Genomic DNA, 17,773 nt, shown 5'->3' on the forward strand with positions numbered 1-17,773 from the left:
AATAATTGTTCTGTTTTGTTCTTTATTATCCATGATCGAAGGCATAAATAATTCCCGGCGAGAGGAATGAAGTTCCAATCTGTCATCTTGTCCAAATAGTATTACCACTCTGAAGCTACACAGGCCTCGAAGGGAGTGTCCATTAATTTCCATATTTTAATCGGGATAATAAGTTTCGGCTGAGCAAACGCACGCCGTCATGTCTTATTTCTTTGCCGCTTTTGACGATCTCTCCCTAATGTGGCGATGACCCACGGTTCTTAATGAATACTTCATCCCAAAAATCATCCCTCCCCCCCCACCTCTCCTTCCTCCCCCTCCCTCCTGAGCTGCTGCCTTCGCTCATGCATGTCGCACGGTCATTTTCTCATTCCCAGGCTCACCGGCGGGAGCGGTGGCACCCAATGTACTTTGAAGCATGTTTGATAGTGTTTTGCAGGAGAAGTGGAGCGCTGACTGGTCCTAGTTGGACGGTTTATCCATAGGGCAGCCTCCTCCACATCCCATAATAGAAAGTGAGTATTTCTATGGGGGGATTGGCTGTGAGCCAATTCAGAAGGTCAGCTGGAGCAGGGTCTTCACTTGCTATCAGTGTTAGGTTCCAGCTCCACACCAAGTCCTCTGGGTGGAGAACCGACGTTCGGGTTTACGTGTGCTGTGGAGGAGAAGGAAGTGTGTGTGCGTGTGTGTGTGTTTGCTTCCCGTGTGAGTGTGTGTGTGTGTGTGTGTGTGTGTGTGTGTGTGTGTCCTGGGTAGGTGCGGAGGGAGACTCGGAGTTTATATGATTTATCAGCTAGATTCGCTCCTCCGCGCCGCTAATCTGGTTTGCGTCCAGATCGGTTGTGGCGACAGCGCCCTGCACCTCCACGGGGCCGCGGCTCAGCGGCGCCCCGTAAATCTGTGGCGATGATTCGTCACGTTATCCTTGCTCTAGTTGTTGAGATCAACACATGGGTTATTTTTAGAACGGGGTATGTGCATGTTTGTGTGTCTGCGTTTGTGTGTTGGCTTTGGCGACGGTGGGATGTTTTTGTGGCTGTTCTGCTGCCTGCTCCTGCTTTCCACACGATGGCAGGTGTGATAAACATTCACAAGAACATCACTTTTCACTTTTTTTTTTTTTTTTTTACTTTCCCCTACAATCTCATGCTCTCCAGACAGTCCCACAGCTTTGAGATCCTTATTGTTCAGTGATTATCTATCCTTGGAGAGGGTAGGGGAGGTATTATGGCATTAGGCCACGGCCATTTGATAAAATGTCATCTCTGGGAACCCCAATATGAGGAGATTTACATTATAATACTGTATATGATTTAGTCCAAACCTCCATACCTGTCTCAACCATAGTTAGGGGGATAACAGTGAAACTATGACCAAAGCAGTCATCGCTGTACATTCCCTAATGGTGCTGATGTCTTCTAAATGAAATAATGGTGAAGTTTAACCTTCAATGATTTTGCTGGGGACGCACTGGAACCTCTTCAAGGGCCCCTGGAGCGGTCCCCTTGACACCACATTGCAAACCACTGACTTAACACAGTATACCAATGGACTTAAAGAGAACAGATCCAGTCATGGCACTAAAGGACAACATCTGGGATGGATGGCAGACTGTATAGATGAGTACACCGTCGAATGAGGGGAAAGTGCACATTTTGGCGTAGGCTACATTTTTATTTTCTAGAAAGCTGTTCAATGACAATCTGCTGTAATCATGGTTTAATCTTGAAATCCTTCCAAATCCCTAGAAATCTGTCCCCCGCCCCCCGGGACTCTTAACACATATACACATTGACGCACATGGGCACCATATCTTGTATTTCTCTGATACTTTTCTTCTACCACTCTCTACAATATTAATATACATATTTACAGACACTTTATGAGATATGCTATTTCATTATTAAAATTGTATATTTAATTAAATGTAATGTGTATTTTAGTGTTTCTATTTTATTGTATATTCTTTTTAATTGTTTTATTTATTTAATTGTTTTATCACATTTTTGAGTTTTGGTGTTTATTGATGATAGGCTTATCTTTGCATGGTAGGTTAGCTTCATATCTGTTGAGCCAGTTACTGGAGTGTTTGCTCGAAGCAAATATTGCATTGTGTGGTGAATACATATTTACTTGTGGTTTTCTTAATTCATTGTTCTCTTGTGGAGCCTAATGCGAACAGACGATAGATGGAAGAGGGAGAAATGCGGCGGCCTCACCTAATCACCACGCTGTGCATCACTGTTGCTATGGTTTCCTTGTCTGTGTGATTTGGTTCCACCAGACTTGCCATATTTAGTCTGTCTCGGAGCCCAAGTCTACTGTCGCTGCTGCCTGGAATAAAAGAGACAATTAATCTGCCTTTTTGCTTTCATTTCTAATTATAAACTAAGATTCAATTATTTAAACATAGTGAGGTGTGTTAGGGTTCTTGTGTTTTTGTTGCCTTTGCAGGCTACCGTGTTTGCAGAAACAAATTGAAACCAATACGTTTTTTCGTTTTTTATGACATGGGGATTATGCATAGTATGTATGTATACTGTATATACACACACTTGCACTTAATATGCCCTAATCCACGCTAGAAAACGCAAATCCTTGCTTCAGTCCATCCTTGTGGGGAGTCGTAAGCCTTTTATCACTCCATCCATCGCTCTTAGATTAAACACGGTGATGTCACAGTAGGATTATTCTTCTCTTTAAGGTCCGAGGATGCACAAACTGTCACAGGTTTGTCTCAACCTGTTACTTCAACTTGAGTCCCTTTTTTTTCCCCTTTTATTTCATGCAACAGTAATTGAGTGACGTCCTCATGCATAATATACACACATTACATTCTACACTGTGCTGGTTTTGCTGGTTCATATTGATGACTTGTTTGATACAACTAAATTTTTATTAATATTCCCTTGTTTGCATCAATTGAATCACTGTAATTGTCCAGGGAAAGATTGCAGTGGTTTATGTAGAAATAATAATCGCAACAGTGTTTCCAAAACGCCTGTATTGGTGACAACTGTTCATCACCACCACTGACTGTGAGCTGAAAGAGGTGAGATATGATAGTTTTTCTGGCGGGCCCTTTATTTTACCCACTTCAGCCCCCGCATGTGGATGTGTGGCATGAGAGCGACTCTAACGCTGCTGGTTTACTAGGGAACGCGTTTTAGCACTGAATAGAAGTATGACACTGTTTTTCAAGAATTTGATCAGCTATTCTCCTCATGCTTTACCGCAGAAATGATTGCATTGCAAACAATTGCATTTATATTGAATTATTTATCTCAATTGCTTGGATCTGGTATTCTATTTATCCTAAAAATGTATAATGTATAAGTAGGCCTTGACGCACAAGTCTTCTCCGCTTGTCTAATCACCTCTGTTCGCTTAATAGTCCTCAGCCTGGACTTTGGAAGGGCCAAGTATCTTATTGCGGCCGCTGGCAGACGGATTGGGATTGTTTACTTTGTTTCCAAATATAGAGCAGATACTTGAGAGGTCAGGGCCTTTCACTGACACCGGGGGATAAATCTCCATCGTTAGATTAGTAGATTGTTTATGTGTCCTGCACGACGCGTATTTATCAGCGCCACTTGAATTAATGAGTGCATGGAAAATGTTGATATGTTTTATGCATCATACCTGCCTTTTGGTTGGGGGATGTTATCTGGGTTTTCTTGTGTAGCTTATATTAGAAATATATTCTGATGAATAATACTGTTGAAACTGGAATTACAAGCGAAAAAATCAAGTGGGCTCTGGGTTCTGATGACCATCTTGGATTCTAACTTTAAAAGAGTAATAATAATAATAGTAATAATAATATCATAATGAAAGAAAACAATCAAAAATGCATTCTATAGAAATTAGTAAATATGTAAGGTTGTATGGCTCACTGATCTGTGGTAATTCAGAATGAGTCAGAACTATCTGTGCATGCACAAGATTATGTAACACAGTGTGTTTGTGTCTCCTTAACAGAGTAGCTTTACTTTTAGCTGCATCTGGAACTACGTCCACCTTTTTGTCGTCTCTGGTAATAGGGATGTAATAGAAATATGTTGGATGGAGATGGATCACTTTCAGGCAGTATGTATAATAATAATTATTTATTATTATTATTATTATTATTATTGTTGTTATTATTATTTTTTTTTATTATTATTATTAATAATAATAATAATAATAATAATAATAATAATAGTAGTAGTAGTGTTATTATTATTATTATCATTATTATTCGAAGTAGTATCATTAGCATTATTAGTATTATTTATTACTTTAAATCAACTACGACACAGCTATTTGTTTCATTTGTCAGACATGTGATCTAATCATCCCCTCAGAAAATAGAAAGGGAAATACTAAACCAAACAAATGAGATGTGATCTAAACATTTATCTTAATTTTTCGGGGGGGTTTTGTATTATTGTTGTTATGTTTTTAAAATGATGTAAATAGTTCACTTCATAGAACTTAATTACGTTTCATACGTGAATTTGTGAGCCTCGTCTTTTTTTTTTTTTTAAACCTTGTGAAAGGTGCAAGGGTAAGAGATGTGCTTAAAAGCGTTCGTTTAAGAGATTAATTACCTGGATGGGAAAAAAACAAATATATATATATATTAATATAAATATAAATCCAATAGTGTATGTGGGTGTGGGTCGCGCATGCGCGGTTCTTGCGCTCCCAGCCCTAAGTGGCTGCTCGTCGTGGAAAACAAAGGGCTGCGCTGCGGCTCGGAGACGGCTTTGCTCGTCCGTGCGCGAATACACGGGAGAAATCTACTCTTTCGGCCGCTCCGGTCTTTCGTGCGTCGTCCTTCCTCCGTCGCCTTTGGAGGAGAAAAAGGGAAAAGCCCCGGCAGCAGCCCCAGCAGCAGCAGCAGCAGCAGCCGCAGCCCCAGCAGCAGCAGCTCCCCGGGATCTACAGGTTTCACCCCCGGACGTGTCGGGAATAGACGGGAGCGTCCGTGCGCCTCCCGCCACGGACGCGCCGTCCTGCGGTTCGGGATCGTAAATGCTGTTGACATGAGGGTTAGAAACCTCCCCGGTCTGTGTGTGCGTCCCCACCTTGCGATCGCCGTGTAACCTCCACCCCCCGGGTGTTTGGAAACCCAGTTGAGTTGAGTTGTGCGCAGCCCTGGCTGGAGGAGGAGGCGGAGGAGGCGGAGGCGGCGGAGGAGGAGGAGCAGGGGAGCTGTCCGTGGTGCTGAAGACTCCCAGAGAGCCCAAGGGATCCTTCAAGACCCGCTGTTCCTAAAAGCTGCTCCAGAAAAGTGCTGCCGCTATGAGGCCCAGCGTTGGGCTTAGTGCACTTTCCCTGTTGACTTTCCTAGGTAAGTAACAGAAGAGTCGGACTGTTTTCGGATTAATATTTCATGACATTTTCCCCCTTGAAAACTAGATCCCAAAGTCCCTTTGACGTATATGAATGTATATTATTTCTACCCTCGTGCACTGGAACAAATCCTACGTGGAGTACACTGAATACAAACCACTAATACATGCACCAAAACAGTGAGTCCTTCTGTGTTCATCTATCTAACCCACTCAAATCTCACTCTTTTTTAAATTGGATTATTTTTTTCATCTGTGTTTTGAGATGTAACACATGGGATGTAATTGGTGTGGACAGTGTCTGCCCTTTGGGCTGGGTGTTATATAAGAGCATAGGACCCGGCTCCTCTCAAAGTGTCACACACACACACACACACACACACACACGCATTCATATGCGAGCAGATTAACGCCCCAGTCACCTAAAATATATCCTGATACTATGTTTAGCATCGGCCCATTTTATCTATCTATCTATCTATCTATCTATCTATCTATCTATCTATCTATCTATCTATCTATCTAAACATTCCCGTACCCCGTCACCATCCATAATGGTTCATAATCTGGATGATAATAGTCTCACTTTCACTATTCTAATTCCAAACTCTAAATCACATTTTCTTGTGACGAGATCTTTTTTTGGTGCCGTAATCTGGCCCAACATTGATTTCCAGCTGCATGTGCGTTGTACTGGATAAGCTGATGACCCCGATAGGATGACCCGAGGACACAAAGTTAATCAGGGGAGAAAACAATGGATGTGACTGATGGATATTAAAGTGCAGCGTGTGGATGTCATTTTAACCTAATAATGCTAATAAGACTATTCTTCCCCCCCAAAAATGACTTTACTGGACTTTTGACTACTTACAGTAAGACGCACCCATTGGAATACTAACGCTGCAGTATTAGTACTCATTCTGTGGAAGATTTTAGGTAAATCCCTTTAATGGTTCCTCCTGTTGCTGTCTTATCAACTGAGCTGGAAACGTAGGATCGAGCGTCTTTGTGTCCCCAGTCGGTCTGAGCCACCCGGTGTGTGTGGACGTCCCCTCGGAGACGGATGCCGTCCTGGGGAAGCCCTTTAAACTGACCTGCATCGCGTGCATGAGGAGGGAGGAGGTCCGAGCGATCACGCGGGTCGACTGGTTCTACACGCCCAAGGAGGACGGCACACTCATCCCTGTGAGTCGCTGTTGCCTTTGCTACATTCCGAACGCCCTCGCAGATGTACAAATGAATGCAAGTTTTTTGGTTTTGTTTTTTTTACTTTGTGGACCCGACAGAGGGGCCGGGAGGACTTGGAATGTTGTTCTTCTTACAATGGAATGACCATTTCTAAATACCGCCAAGAGCGTTTTTTGACCCAGAAATAAGACGTGCGTGTGTATGGTGGATTGGATCTTATTTTTTGTTTCCCCACTACATTATATTATTTTAGTCGAACACTTAAACACCAAGTCCAAGGTGTGGAAGAAATTCTTCCGCAATGATCGGTGAGGTTAATCTGCCCGCTACAAGAAAACAAAACTGAGAATATTCAAGATTATTTATTCTGCAGATTAAAGAGAAAGCTTCAGTACTGCTCCAAAGCAGCGTTCAGACCAGTCTGATCTTATTTCTGATCAAGAGGGCTTTATACAACAGAGGGTGTGGCTTGGGTCAGAGGTCCCTTAAAAGTCTGTGCCCCCCAACTGTTTCCTTGGGTGCTACCCCCAGACAGTGAAATTCACAGGTACTTGCAAACTTGGACCTGGCAGACACGGATTGCACGACAATGCACCTCTAGGCTCCTCTGTTGAGTTTCTTCATCTCCATAGAAGGTAAACGGGGCCAAATGTGCTCTGATTCTTTCATGTTACATATTTGACATTGTAGGGAGAAAAACATTTCTCTTTACATAAACTCTGGGGGGTTCCTGGGGAAACGGAGACAAATGTTTTCAACCCCCTTCTGGAGGTAGAGGCCTTGGTCCTCATTTAAAAGAGTTGATCGAATGCATTTTTCTCTCACAAAGGCCATATTCAACTCTCCAGTTCCCAAGCCTATTTCAAGGAGCAGAGGAGGAAGGCTGTGTGGTATAAAAAGCCTTTATTATCATGGATGCGTTGGTTTAAAAAGCCAATATGTTTTGACAAAAAACGGTCGTTGTCGGGGCGTGTCCAAGTCAAGCCCCAAGTCTCCAGCAATCAAGTCCAAGGCTCCATTGTTCAGTCCAAGTCCCATTTGGAGTTCTCCCTGTGGTACTCATGTTAAAGGATCTAAAGGTGTAAGGATGACATTTAACATCTACCAAAAGTAAAACGTTTTTTTAAACGTGGCTGCGACACAGTTTAGGACTTGAGTGCTACAAGACTGCCATGAGACCGTCTATTTAAGACTGAGTCTGTTTTTATCTCAGCGTCCTTGAGTGTGTTCACATGTGCGCGTACCTGTTTTTTACCTACCCGTCTAGATCTTCCAGTATATGAACGGGCGGCCGAAGGAAGTGGAGGGTCCGTGGCTCAAGCGGCTGATGTGGAGCGGAAGCGCGGACCTCCAGGACGTCTCCATCCGCATCCGCAACGTCACCTACGACGACGCCGGCACGTACCACTGCCAGTTGTTCCGCCAGTTTGAGTTTGACTACTTCACGCCCTCGGTCACCAAGACCAAGGTAATCGAGTTGAAGGTGAAAGCCAAAGGTGAGGCCCGGTACGTCGTCACTCTATTTAAGTCTCGTCCTTCCTCAAACCTGGGCCGAGGACCCCCCAAAACGCTCCGTAGCACTCTTTAGTTTCTGTGGTCGAGCGGTTCTCACCGCAGCTTGTGGTTCAAAGGTAGGACGACTCTGTCTAGAGGTGTTTGTGTGTGTGTGTGTGTGTGTGTGTGTGTGTGTGTGTGTGTGTGTGTGTGTGTGTGTGTGTGTGTGTGTGAGGTCATACAGAGATAGCGTCAACTCGAATCAATAACTTAACTTTATTTAACTTCAAAGTTCTTTTTTGGACCTATCGTCATATAATCTTTTGCATCAGTCGCCAAATATTGGCCAGAGGAAAAAAATACGTATTCAAAACACACTTAATTTCTAGATTAATGCATTTATCTTAACCGACGCATGATGCCCAGCCTTGTATCAGCCCACGAAAGACTTTTGGGTTTTTTTAGGAATATATTCAAATTTATTCTGCATACTTCCTCCGTTATTACAGAACTTAAGTAGCAGTTTTGCACAGATATTCTCAGCTGTGATCACGGTGCTTCAAGTCTTTTGGGGGAATTCGGCTCAGGTGGTCTTACTGTATGTAGAGAAGCACATTGTTTGTGCTGCGTGTCCTCCTGGTGCTCTGTTTGCCTTTCCCTGGATGTGTATGTTAGTCCTAAACAAAAACATAAATATGGACCGCTCGTTGGACTGGTAATCCTTAGCCATTGACTTCCTTAAATGCTACATTTGTTTTGAAGACTTGTCTGCCACTAACAACACCAATGTCCTTCTGTCCCCTTTTTTGATATGACTGTACCCGAGGAATAATGGCTTTTTGTTCTGTCTGTCCATTGTTCATCGAAGCTTTCTCCCCTCAGTGAAGGGGTTAATTCAAACCAACTACTTTGCTTTCTATTATGATGGGTAATGTATTCTGCTTCCTGAATGCTTGGCTTGCTGAATGTCTTTGTTTTTTCCCACCGTGGTCGAATATACAGCTCAACATGTATATTTGAAACTACCTTAGCCCCCCATGTCTCCTCTACTGTTGCTCTCACACTCTCTCTATCTCTCTCTCTCTCTCTCTCTCTCTCTCTCTCTCTCTCTCTCTGCTTGCCACATAGTGCGGCTCCACCATCAGAGGCCGACCGTATCAGATTACGCTGATATGTGTCCCAGTAGTTGGTGCGGGACCCCGAAAACCCCCCCCCCCCCCCCCAAAAAAAAAAAAAAAAAGGAGCACTCAAACAATTGGACGCTGCGCACAAAGTGCAACCATTCCGAGCTGCCAAACCTCAACAGTTTTCAGTCCTCTATGCCGCACACTCACATCTCCTCCTCTGCATCTCATGACGCGGTGGTGTCACGTTTCAAAAAGCCTCTGCGTCCACTCAGCGTCGAACTAGGATATTGGGTTACAGCGGTGACGTCTTTGTGCGCAGAGGCAAACTGGATTAGGTCACGGCAATTATTAATGCGCCTGTTCCCCCGGAGGTAGAGACGGTGCGGCGCAGCCGGCGTCTTTCCTGTTCACATTTCCCCAAAAAGAAAAGACAATCAAAAGAAGTGGTCTTTTAGGCTTGTTGGAGTTTGACACCAGGTTCATTGTCACAATGGTTTTCATGCGATGATCTAGAGATGCAAGATAAAGGATATTCGCTCAAAGCGATGCCTGGTCGCGATCCTTTTTTGTTTCCTATTTCTACATCTGCATTTGTTAGATCGGGTATCAATCTCTGTTATCCACCTCTCTAAATGATCAACGAGCCGCAGAATGCTGAGTGTGTCGGGCGTGAGAACCACTGTGACGCCGCGACGTCATCTCTATCAAAATGATGTCTCTCAGAGTTATTTTTGTGTGCCGATGGTATCTCACACGCACACACACACACACACACACACACACACACACACACACAGAAAACGCACGCACACACACACACACACACACACACACATACACACACACGTACACACATCATCATCATCATCATCAGCAAGTTGGCCTCTCTGAACAGGGATGCACCAAAAAAGCATGTTTTTACGTCTTGCTTTTTAATAGAAGTTGCTTGGCCTACAGTCGACCTGGAAAGGTTATTCTGCAAAATAAAACCGGTACCAATCCATTCGATGGTCTTTCAAAAAAAATCCATGTCTGCCTCGGTTGCCGCGGTTCCGCCTCAGCAGAGTCTCGGAGAAATATTAAAAAAAAAAAGGCCTTTAAAAAACCAATTAGCGAGACCCAAACCACCGAGACTCGCCCGACGCCAGACGTGCTGAGGAGGAGACGGGGCCGAGTCTCACGGTCGTCGTCGTTGTTGTTGTCGTTGTCGTGGTCGTTGTCGTGTGCTCCGCAGCCAGCGAAGACCCCACGGCGCTGTACTCTGAGATCATGATGTACTTGCTGCTGGTCTTCCTCACCTTCTGGCTGCTGGTGGAGATGGTCTACTGCTACAGGAAGATCTCCAAGTCGGACGAGCAGAGCCAGGACCCCGCGTGAGTCCCGCAAAAATACAGACACACACACACACACACACACACACACACACACACACACACACACGCTTAATCTGCACATAGGAGAGCATTTTAAGGGGTACTTAAAATATAAATTGAATAAATAAGCTGGGAGATGAGGGGGGTAATTGGGTCAGGGCGGCATGGGGTGCTAACTCTCCTCCAACAGTAATCTGTCTTTTCACGAAAGGCCACCTGGCAGCTCCGGGTAAATCCAAGCACGCCGCCGTTTCTTTTCTGAACAGCCCCCTTTCACCGCCTCGCCGGAGCTGCAGCTTCTTTGTAAAACTGACTTTGGGCGTCGTGTTCACAACGGCCTGAATGTACCTGAGCGGTCAGCCCCCCTACCCGCCCCCACCTCCCCGGGTGCCACCGCTGCTGACTACGACAGTCAATCAACAATCCCGGACATGCAATTTACTTCCCCAACAATACCACCTCAACCCGCTCCGGCCCAAAGCATCAGTGTGTGATTTTACGCTTCATTTGGAATGCAAAGGCGTGTCGGGGGGGGGGGGGGGGGTTAGTGTTGGTTAGTGGCCACGTTTTTTGGGGGGAGGAGACAACTTGCTGAGCTTCTCACTTTCTTTCAGAGACTGAACTTCGCAATCGCTTTTAGTAAGGAACAGAGCCCTGGTGGCTCGGTGGTGCAGTGAGGCTGGGAAGAGTGGATGAACTCATATTTAAATATGTGCACCCTAAAGACTGAGGGAAATAGAAGAAAGACTCTGACGATCATGGAAATCATTTCCAACTTTATATTTGCCAGTCGACTTGAAAAATTCGGTTTTTCTTTATTATTTCCCATTATGAGGAAAATTTTAATTCCACTTACGACGTCAGAAAGTCAGTACATTTATTAAGCAAACAATTGTAATTATTATTATTTTTTTAATGTAAGTCCTTATTATGAGTTAGACTGACAGAACTGACTTTTTGTAGCAGATAACATTCCCACTAACAGATCTAATGCTGACCCGCCCTCCAAGTAGTACAATATATTCAGGCTTCTTACCGGGTCCGTGAGGTGCTTGAAGTGCTTGAATTTTATTCTCAGAAATGTAAGTGCTGGAATACCTTGAAAATAGCCCCTTTCGTGCTGAAGTGCTTGAAAAGTCCTTAGAAAAAGCCTGACCATTGAAAAGCTGTGATATTCCACCTGCTATTGTTATTTTAATCGTGGACTGTAGGGTAATGTCAGGGAAATGTCAATTGAATTCAGCATGGTTGGAAATAGACACTTATAATAGTAGATGACAATACTATAGAATATGAACTAAGATTATATTATATTTTCATTTATAAAGATCACATTGAAAATTGATCTTGAAAATTAAAAAAACAGTGCTTTAAAAGTACTTGAAAGTCCTTGAATATAATTTTGTAATGCCACAACGAACCCCGTGTGTTGTTTTGTTTCATAATAATGTCTTCATCTGTGTTTACTTATGAAACCCAAGCCATTTTAAATCCATAATTAACATGAAGAACGTTCACTCGATTCATATTCTCTCCAGGTATAAGGCGGTGCTCGTGGTCCGGTGCTTAGAGAGGAACTAGCTTTTTGGAAATGCCTTTGTTTGTGTCTGCAGGACAAACTACCTAGCCATTCCCTCTGAGCACAAAGACAACCAGGCCGCTCCCGTGTGCGAGTAAAACTGCTTGTCTGACTTGCGTTCAGTGACACGGTATTTATTAACGTGACTCACCCTCAAACCGAAATAAACCGCAATGCCTGTTTCATCCGCTTGCATTTTTCACCACCATCTTAGCGGCTTTGCAACATGACGTCTGTTGTTCAGTTCTGTCGCTTCAACGCGACTCCTTCTTTTTTTGTACCGTTAAAACTAAAGTCATCCGTTTTTTGGGGTTTTGTTTTTTTTCTGGGCTTTCTACATTTTTACCATTGAATGTGCAGCCGCTGTCAGTCCACGCCAAATAGAGGAATGTTTGAATTATGATTGTGTGCATAGATTTAGTCCTCAATTATAACTGACCACGAGGATGAGGCTAAATTTAAGTTTTTATGGACTAGTAATTCATATGTTTGCAGATATTAGCACTTCATCGGCAGCTGATTTAATTTTGATAACAGTATAATGTCTTGTCTTCCAGGTACTGACCGCTGAGATGAACGGTAGCGCTGATCCCCTCGCGTTCCCGGACCGATCGGAACGCTTTAAGGATTTTGTGGTCGGGCTCCTGTCTTTTTTTTTTTTTTTTTGTTGTTTTTTTTTGTACTTATTAAGCTCGCCAAAATGTCAAAGAACTGCGTTTTTTCTTCTCTTTCCTAGTTTTTGTTCCTCCACCCGGAATGAGGGGTCCGGTGCTTAGAGAACCATGTCGGCACCGTGTTCTTCAGAGAAATACGACTAATTTATCGCTACGACTAATCCAGAAATGGCGATGCATCGGTTGTTTTCTCAATGGTTCCTGATCTGATCTGCAATTTGTAATATTCCAGATACATGACGTACGAATGGAGGTGAACACTGAATTTAAACAGTAAATGACGACGGCAATTCTGTTGTCAAAGGCAAAGGGCGAAAATGTCTGTAGATTGAAAAGTTTGCAACCTGCCGTTTGCACAAAATACATTTTTCCATATGAACGCAAGCTTAAACTCAACTAAATCACACTGATTTCAACCCTCTCCATTTACTAAAGTGATGAATCTAGGCGACGGGGTTGGAAGGGCCGGGTACACAGTAGGGCTGGGTACACAACAATCGGTGCTCAAAGATGGCTCAATTTTTGAATTGTGAGTTTCCTAATGGGTACAAATGACATTTTTCGCATCTTCACATCTGTTCCACAGTCTTTCTTTTCACACATTTCGCAGCAAGCAAAACCCAAAAATGTTGGGTTTGCTCGCTGGTTGTTTTCCAGGCTGTTCAACTGCTTTTTTTTTTTTTTTTCTTTCACAATGACTTTGTTCTTAAAATTCTAAACAGATAAATAGACTAAAGTCAAGAGTTTGATCAAAGTTTGTTTTTGTATTTTATACTGCAGCTTATTTACCCCCTTTATTTTTTTTATTATTATTATTATTATTAAAAAAAAATTTAACCAAAAAATAGATTACATGGCTTTTATACTGTAAGGATTTAATTCACAAACAGCTGATATTGTTTAAAAGTCACTGTTTACACAGAACAGTTCAGCAGGCTCAGTGCTGTAGAAGTCCTCACCCTACGATCCTTATTCTAAATCCTGATAACAATCAAACCCGGCTCTCGCAAATGTATATCCTGCTTCTGCGGTGGCGTTGCTGTGGCTACGACCTATGTGCCTAATTCTATAGTGTGACGCTGTAGAACATATATTGTGAACTGCAATCATCATGCTGCATTATGTCTATTCCTTGTTGTATCTTGTGACTAAACGCATTCCACTGCCAGTGCATGTTCATGGTGTTTTATTTATTTATTCACCTACCTGTAAAGATATCTCCCAATTCAATTTATTTTTGTCTTGTTTGATCTTGACTAGAGCTGTCACAGTTATTACATAGACGATCGATCGCAATTATTTGAGCAAATCTTGGTCATTTTATAAAATCGTTAGATTCCGCCATCATGTCTCCATCCTAATTTAAAGGGACATTTTAAAAGTCAAGGTGAGAAAAGCTGCAACAAATGGAATGAAAATATTCTACATTTCATCTGTTGGGTCGAGGAAAATGAACAGACTCCCTAATTGTTTTATGTTCCAATGTCAATAACATGAAATCTTCTTCATAAGGTCATGTGTTATAAATATTATACTAGTATATTATAGACTACACTAGTGACATTAAATGAACAAAAATACAATTAAATTTTTTAAATTTAAGTACCATGATTGTGACAGCCCTAATCTTGAGCATTGGACTAACGAACAAAACTGTATGCTTTCATTAAATATGGCATTAAAAATGGCATCAAATATGTCTTCTGCTGCTAATCCTGCCTTTCCTGTCATTCTGTGTTTTGTACTGTCCCTATAATCTATCAGCCTGATTCAAATTCTCCTTGTTCAAATTCTGTCTTGTCCCCCTCGTGGCTTCAGCTGTGTAAATTTGGACTGGGAAGACTGATAAGTTACAACTAGTCAAAATTCAAATTTGACTGATAAAAAAAATATCCTTTTAGTATTACTGAGCTGAAATGGTCACGGTACAAGTGGTCCGAGACAGAGACAGACAGACAGAGAGAGAATGCAAAGTGGAGGCTATCGAGGAAGAGACAGCAGACAGGACGGATCCGGGGTTGGAGAGGCGTCAACAAGGGTGCTCCGTGGGATTAGCGGCACATTGTTGCTATGGCAACCATAGCATCATACGCAATACTACTCTACCGGGTCTACTGGGTTAATTGTACGAGTTCACTTGCGGGCCTTTTCCAACAAAGAGAGGGACGGAGAGATGGATGGTGTTCAATAGGAGGGATCCTCTCTTTAACTAAACCCGCACGGCCGGGAGTGTGTTTCGAGGGAATTTACCTTCTCTCCATCTTCCCACTTGAGACGGAGTGTATTGATCCCGAGGCCGAGATCCGACGAGACAACAAACAGCATCACACCGTGGTGTTGAGAGGGCGGAGCATTGAGGGGACCAGTGCGACGATGATGATGAAGATGGTGGTGATGGGACCCCGGTCTGTCAGCAGCCGATGGCTCCAGTCCCAGTATAGCATCCACCCTGCACCTCTCCCTGTTCCACCTCTTCTTGTTTCGCTGTTTTTCCGCTCCCTCTCACCCGCCAGCTTCCGCCGTGCCTCCCCAGGGATAAAACCCAGTGATGTGACCCACATTCTGCTAAACTGCAATTATAGCAAAGGCCTCTAAATCTCGCTCATCACTCGCTCAGTTAAATAGATTTTCTTATTAAAGCCCATCAAAATAGCGTCCACTCTTGACGCGTGATCTCATGCTTGAGAATCTGACTATCACGCCATGAACGGGCATTTAAGGTGGAAATCTGTGCTTTCTTAAAATGTATTCTCCGTGCAGTGCACCAACCCACAACGGCTTTGACATTCAGTTCACCACACCACGCGTAAAGTGCATCTTGCGCTGATATAATATTTAATTTGAGAAAGGGTCTATGTCTCCCCCTAGTGTGTCATGTCACACAGAGTTGACGCGTAAAGGACGATTTACCCATTAGAAATAATGTCAACCATGGGTTTGTATTCGGTGACAGAAACAGCACTGTAAAACCATTAACTACTTTATAGACATGTTTTCAGGAATAAAAATCGGTATGGAATAAAAGCCCACTTCAATTCTTTGCCTAACTGCCCCTGATGGTGCAGCAAGCTGGTGCCGGAGGTGGCTACGGCTGAAAAAACTGACAAAAACTGTATTGACGATTGATCAATAGCCGCCGTCCCGCTGCCCGAAATCTATCTATTTTGCCGATAAAGACTTGTGATGGATGGCATCACGTCAATAAAACAGGAATTATTATTCATAGCTTTTTAACTGTCCATAGTCCCAACTAAATTACCACTCTGCAGCCGACCATCCCAATGAGGCGGTCGCGGGAGTTCTGCACCTGCACTCTTCTATTTCCCTCTCCCTCCCCTCCTCCTCTCCTCCATCCCTCCACCCCCCACCACCCCTACACCCCTCCTCCCCTCCGCTTCTCCATGGTCCCTGGTGGTAACGTCCCCCTGGAGGAAAGTGCCAGCCAGAGCGACCACGGGCGGAGGACTTATTTCTTCTGACTGCTTATTTCCATTTCTTAGGGAGTCACATTGAAATGCAGCTGCACTTCAAGGCGGGCGGGGTTTATTCTTGGTGCATTTATATATTCGTTCATTTATTTATTTAAAACCAGTTATTTACACGCAGGGTAGGGCCGGGCGCACAGTACGCAAACTTGACTCTGCGACAATTAGCCTGAGAAGCGACCAGAGGTGTGAAGAGACAAGAGAGAAAGGATCAGAGATGAGTGAAAATACATGATGTCATCACACGCACTGTATTTTAGGTAATCACATTTGCAAATGCAACACGTCGTGGGATGCGCTCATCATGTGTTGATTAGAGATAAATGGGATCACTGACGCGCAGCATAAAGCCGCAAACGCGTCGTGGTAAAGTGGAAGTCGATCGGCAATCATCCGCATCCGGGAGGAGAACGGTGGAAATAAACCGGTCGGTCGGGGCCCCGGGGCCGCGCTCCTTCTCTCTTGTTGATGTTGACAACTTGACATATCTCCTGCTCAATTACAAGTGTGCTGCTCTCTTCGTTTTTTTTTTGTTGTTTTCCTCTTTGTTTGCTGTAAGACACAACGATAGCTCCTTTTGAAAGGGATTTTAAATAAGACACGCTGGCAGCGCAGTTACTCATACTCGTCCTTGATTGTGCTCGGGCTAATTCAATTGAATGGGTTTGTGACTGTGACACAAAAACAAATCCTCCTTTGCCTCCCAGCGCAGAGGCGCATCGCTCTGTCCTCACATGAAGTTTGCATAATTGGATTTTGGACAATGCGTGTTGTCACATTCAATTAGTGCGGCGTTTGTATAATTTCATTAACGTTGTCGATACATCGCTCTTATCGTTTCTCCTCATGTCCCTCAGGTGTCTGCCACAGTGGGAGAGGAAAGGTCCAGGAGCTGAATACTGAATGGGATCACTGACTATTCGGAATATTGATTTACTGGTCGACCATCCCTGCAGCCCATTACCTGCGATCATTGAACATTTCTAGTAGAGAAAAAAAAACGTGAGTATAATTTTATATAAGTGTCTGAAATACAGTTGGAGGGGGTCTTATTAGAGTATGTATGTGGCCTGTGGCATATTTTATTATTTATTAAGTTTTCCTAATGTTTTTTTTTAAATAGGGTTATAGAAATGTTATCATAACCTAGAGCTTAGGGAATGGTGTCCATTATTATCATTATTATTTATTTATTTATTTTTAATTATCATCATTATTCTTGTTGTTGTTATTATTATTATTATTATTATTATTATTATTATTATTATTATTATTATTATTATTATTATTATTATAGTAGTAGTAGTAGTAGTATAATTATTATTATTATTATTATTATCATTATTACTGTTATTAATATTATTTTTATTCTCATTATTATTATTATTGTTATTATTATCATTGTTATCATCATCATCATCATCGTCATCATCATCGTCATCATCATCATCATTATTATTATTGTTATTATTAATATTATTATTATTATTATCTACAACAAATCCTTCGTC

At 42.9% G+C, this 17,773-nt stretch overlaps 1 protein-coding gene across 1 annotated transcript; it reads left to right on the forward strand.

Moving 5' to 3' along the window:
* Positions 1–1,068: 1,068 nt before the first annotated feature.
* On the forward strand, positions 1,069–12,201 carry scn3b (sodium channel, voltage-gated, type III, beta; the record flags this gene model as incomplete). Its single annotated transcript, XM_080006630.1, has 5 exons — positions 1,069–1,075; positions 6,361–6,527; positions 7,798–8,026; positions 10,386–10,524; positions 12,138–12,201. 5 exons carry the CDS (start codon positions 1,069–1,071, stop codon positions 12,199–12,201), a joined length of 606 nt encoding a protein of 201 aa, XP_079862756.1.
* Between the last annotated feature and the right edge of the window lie 5,572 nt (positions 12,202–17,773).

The sequence above is a fragment of the Zeus faber genome (assembly GCF_960531495.2).
Source record: "Zeus faber genome assembly, chromosome: 9".
Lineage (NCBI taxonomy): Eukaryota > Metazoa > Chordata > Actinopteri > Zeiformes > Zeidae > Zeus > Zeus faber.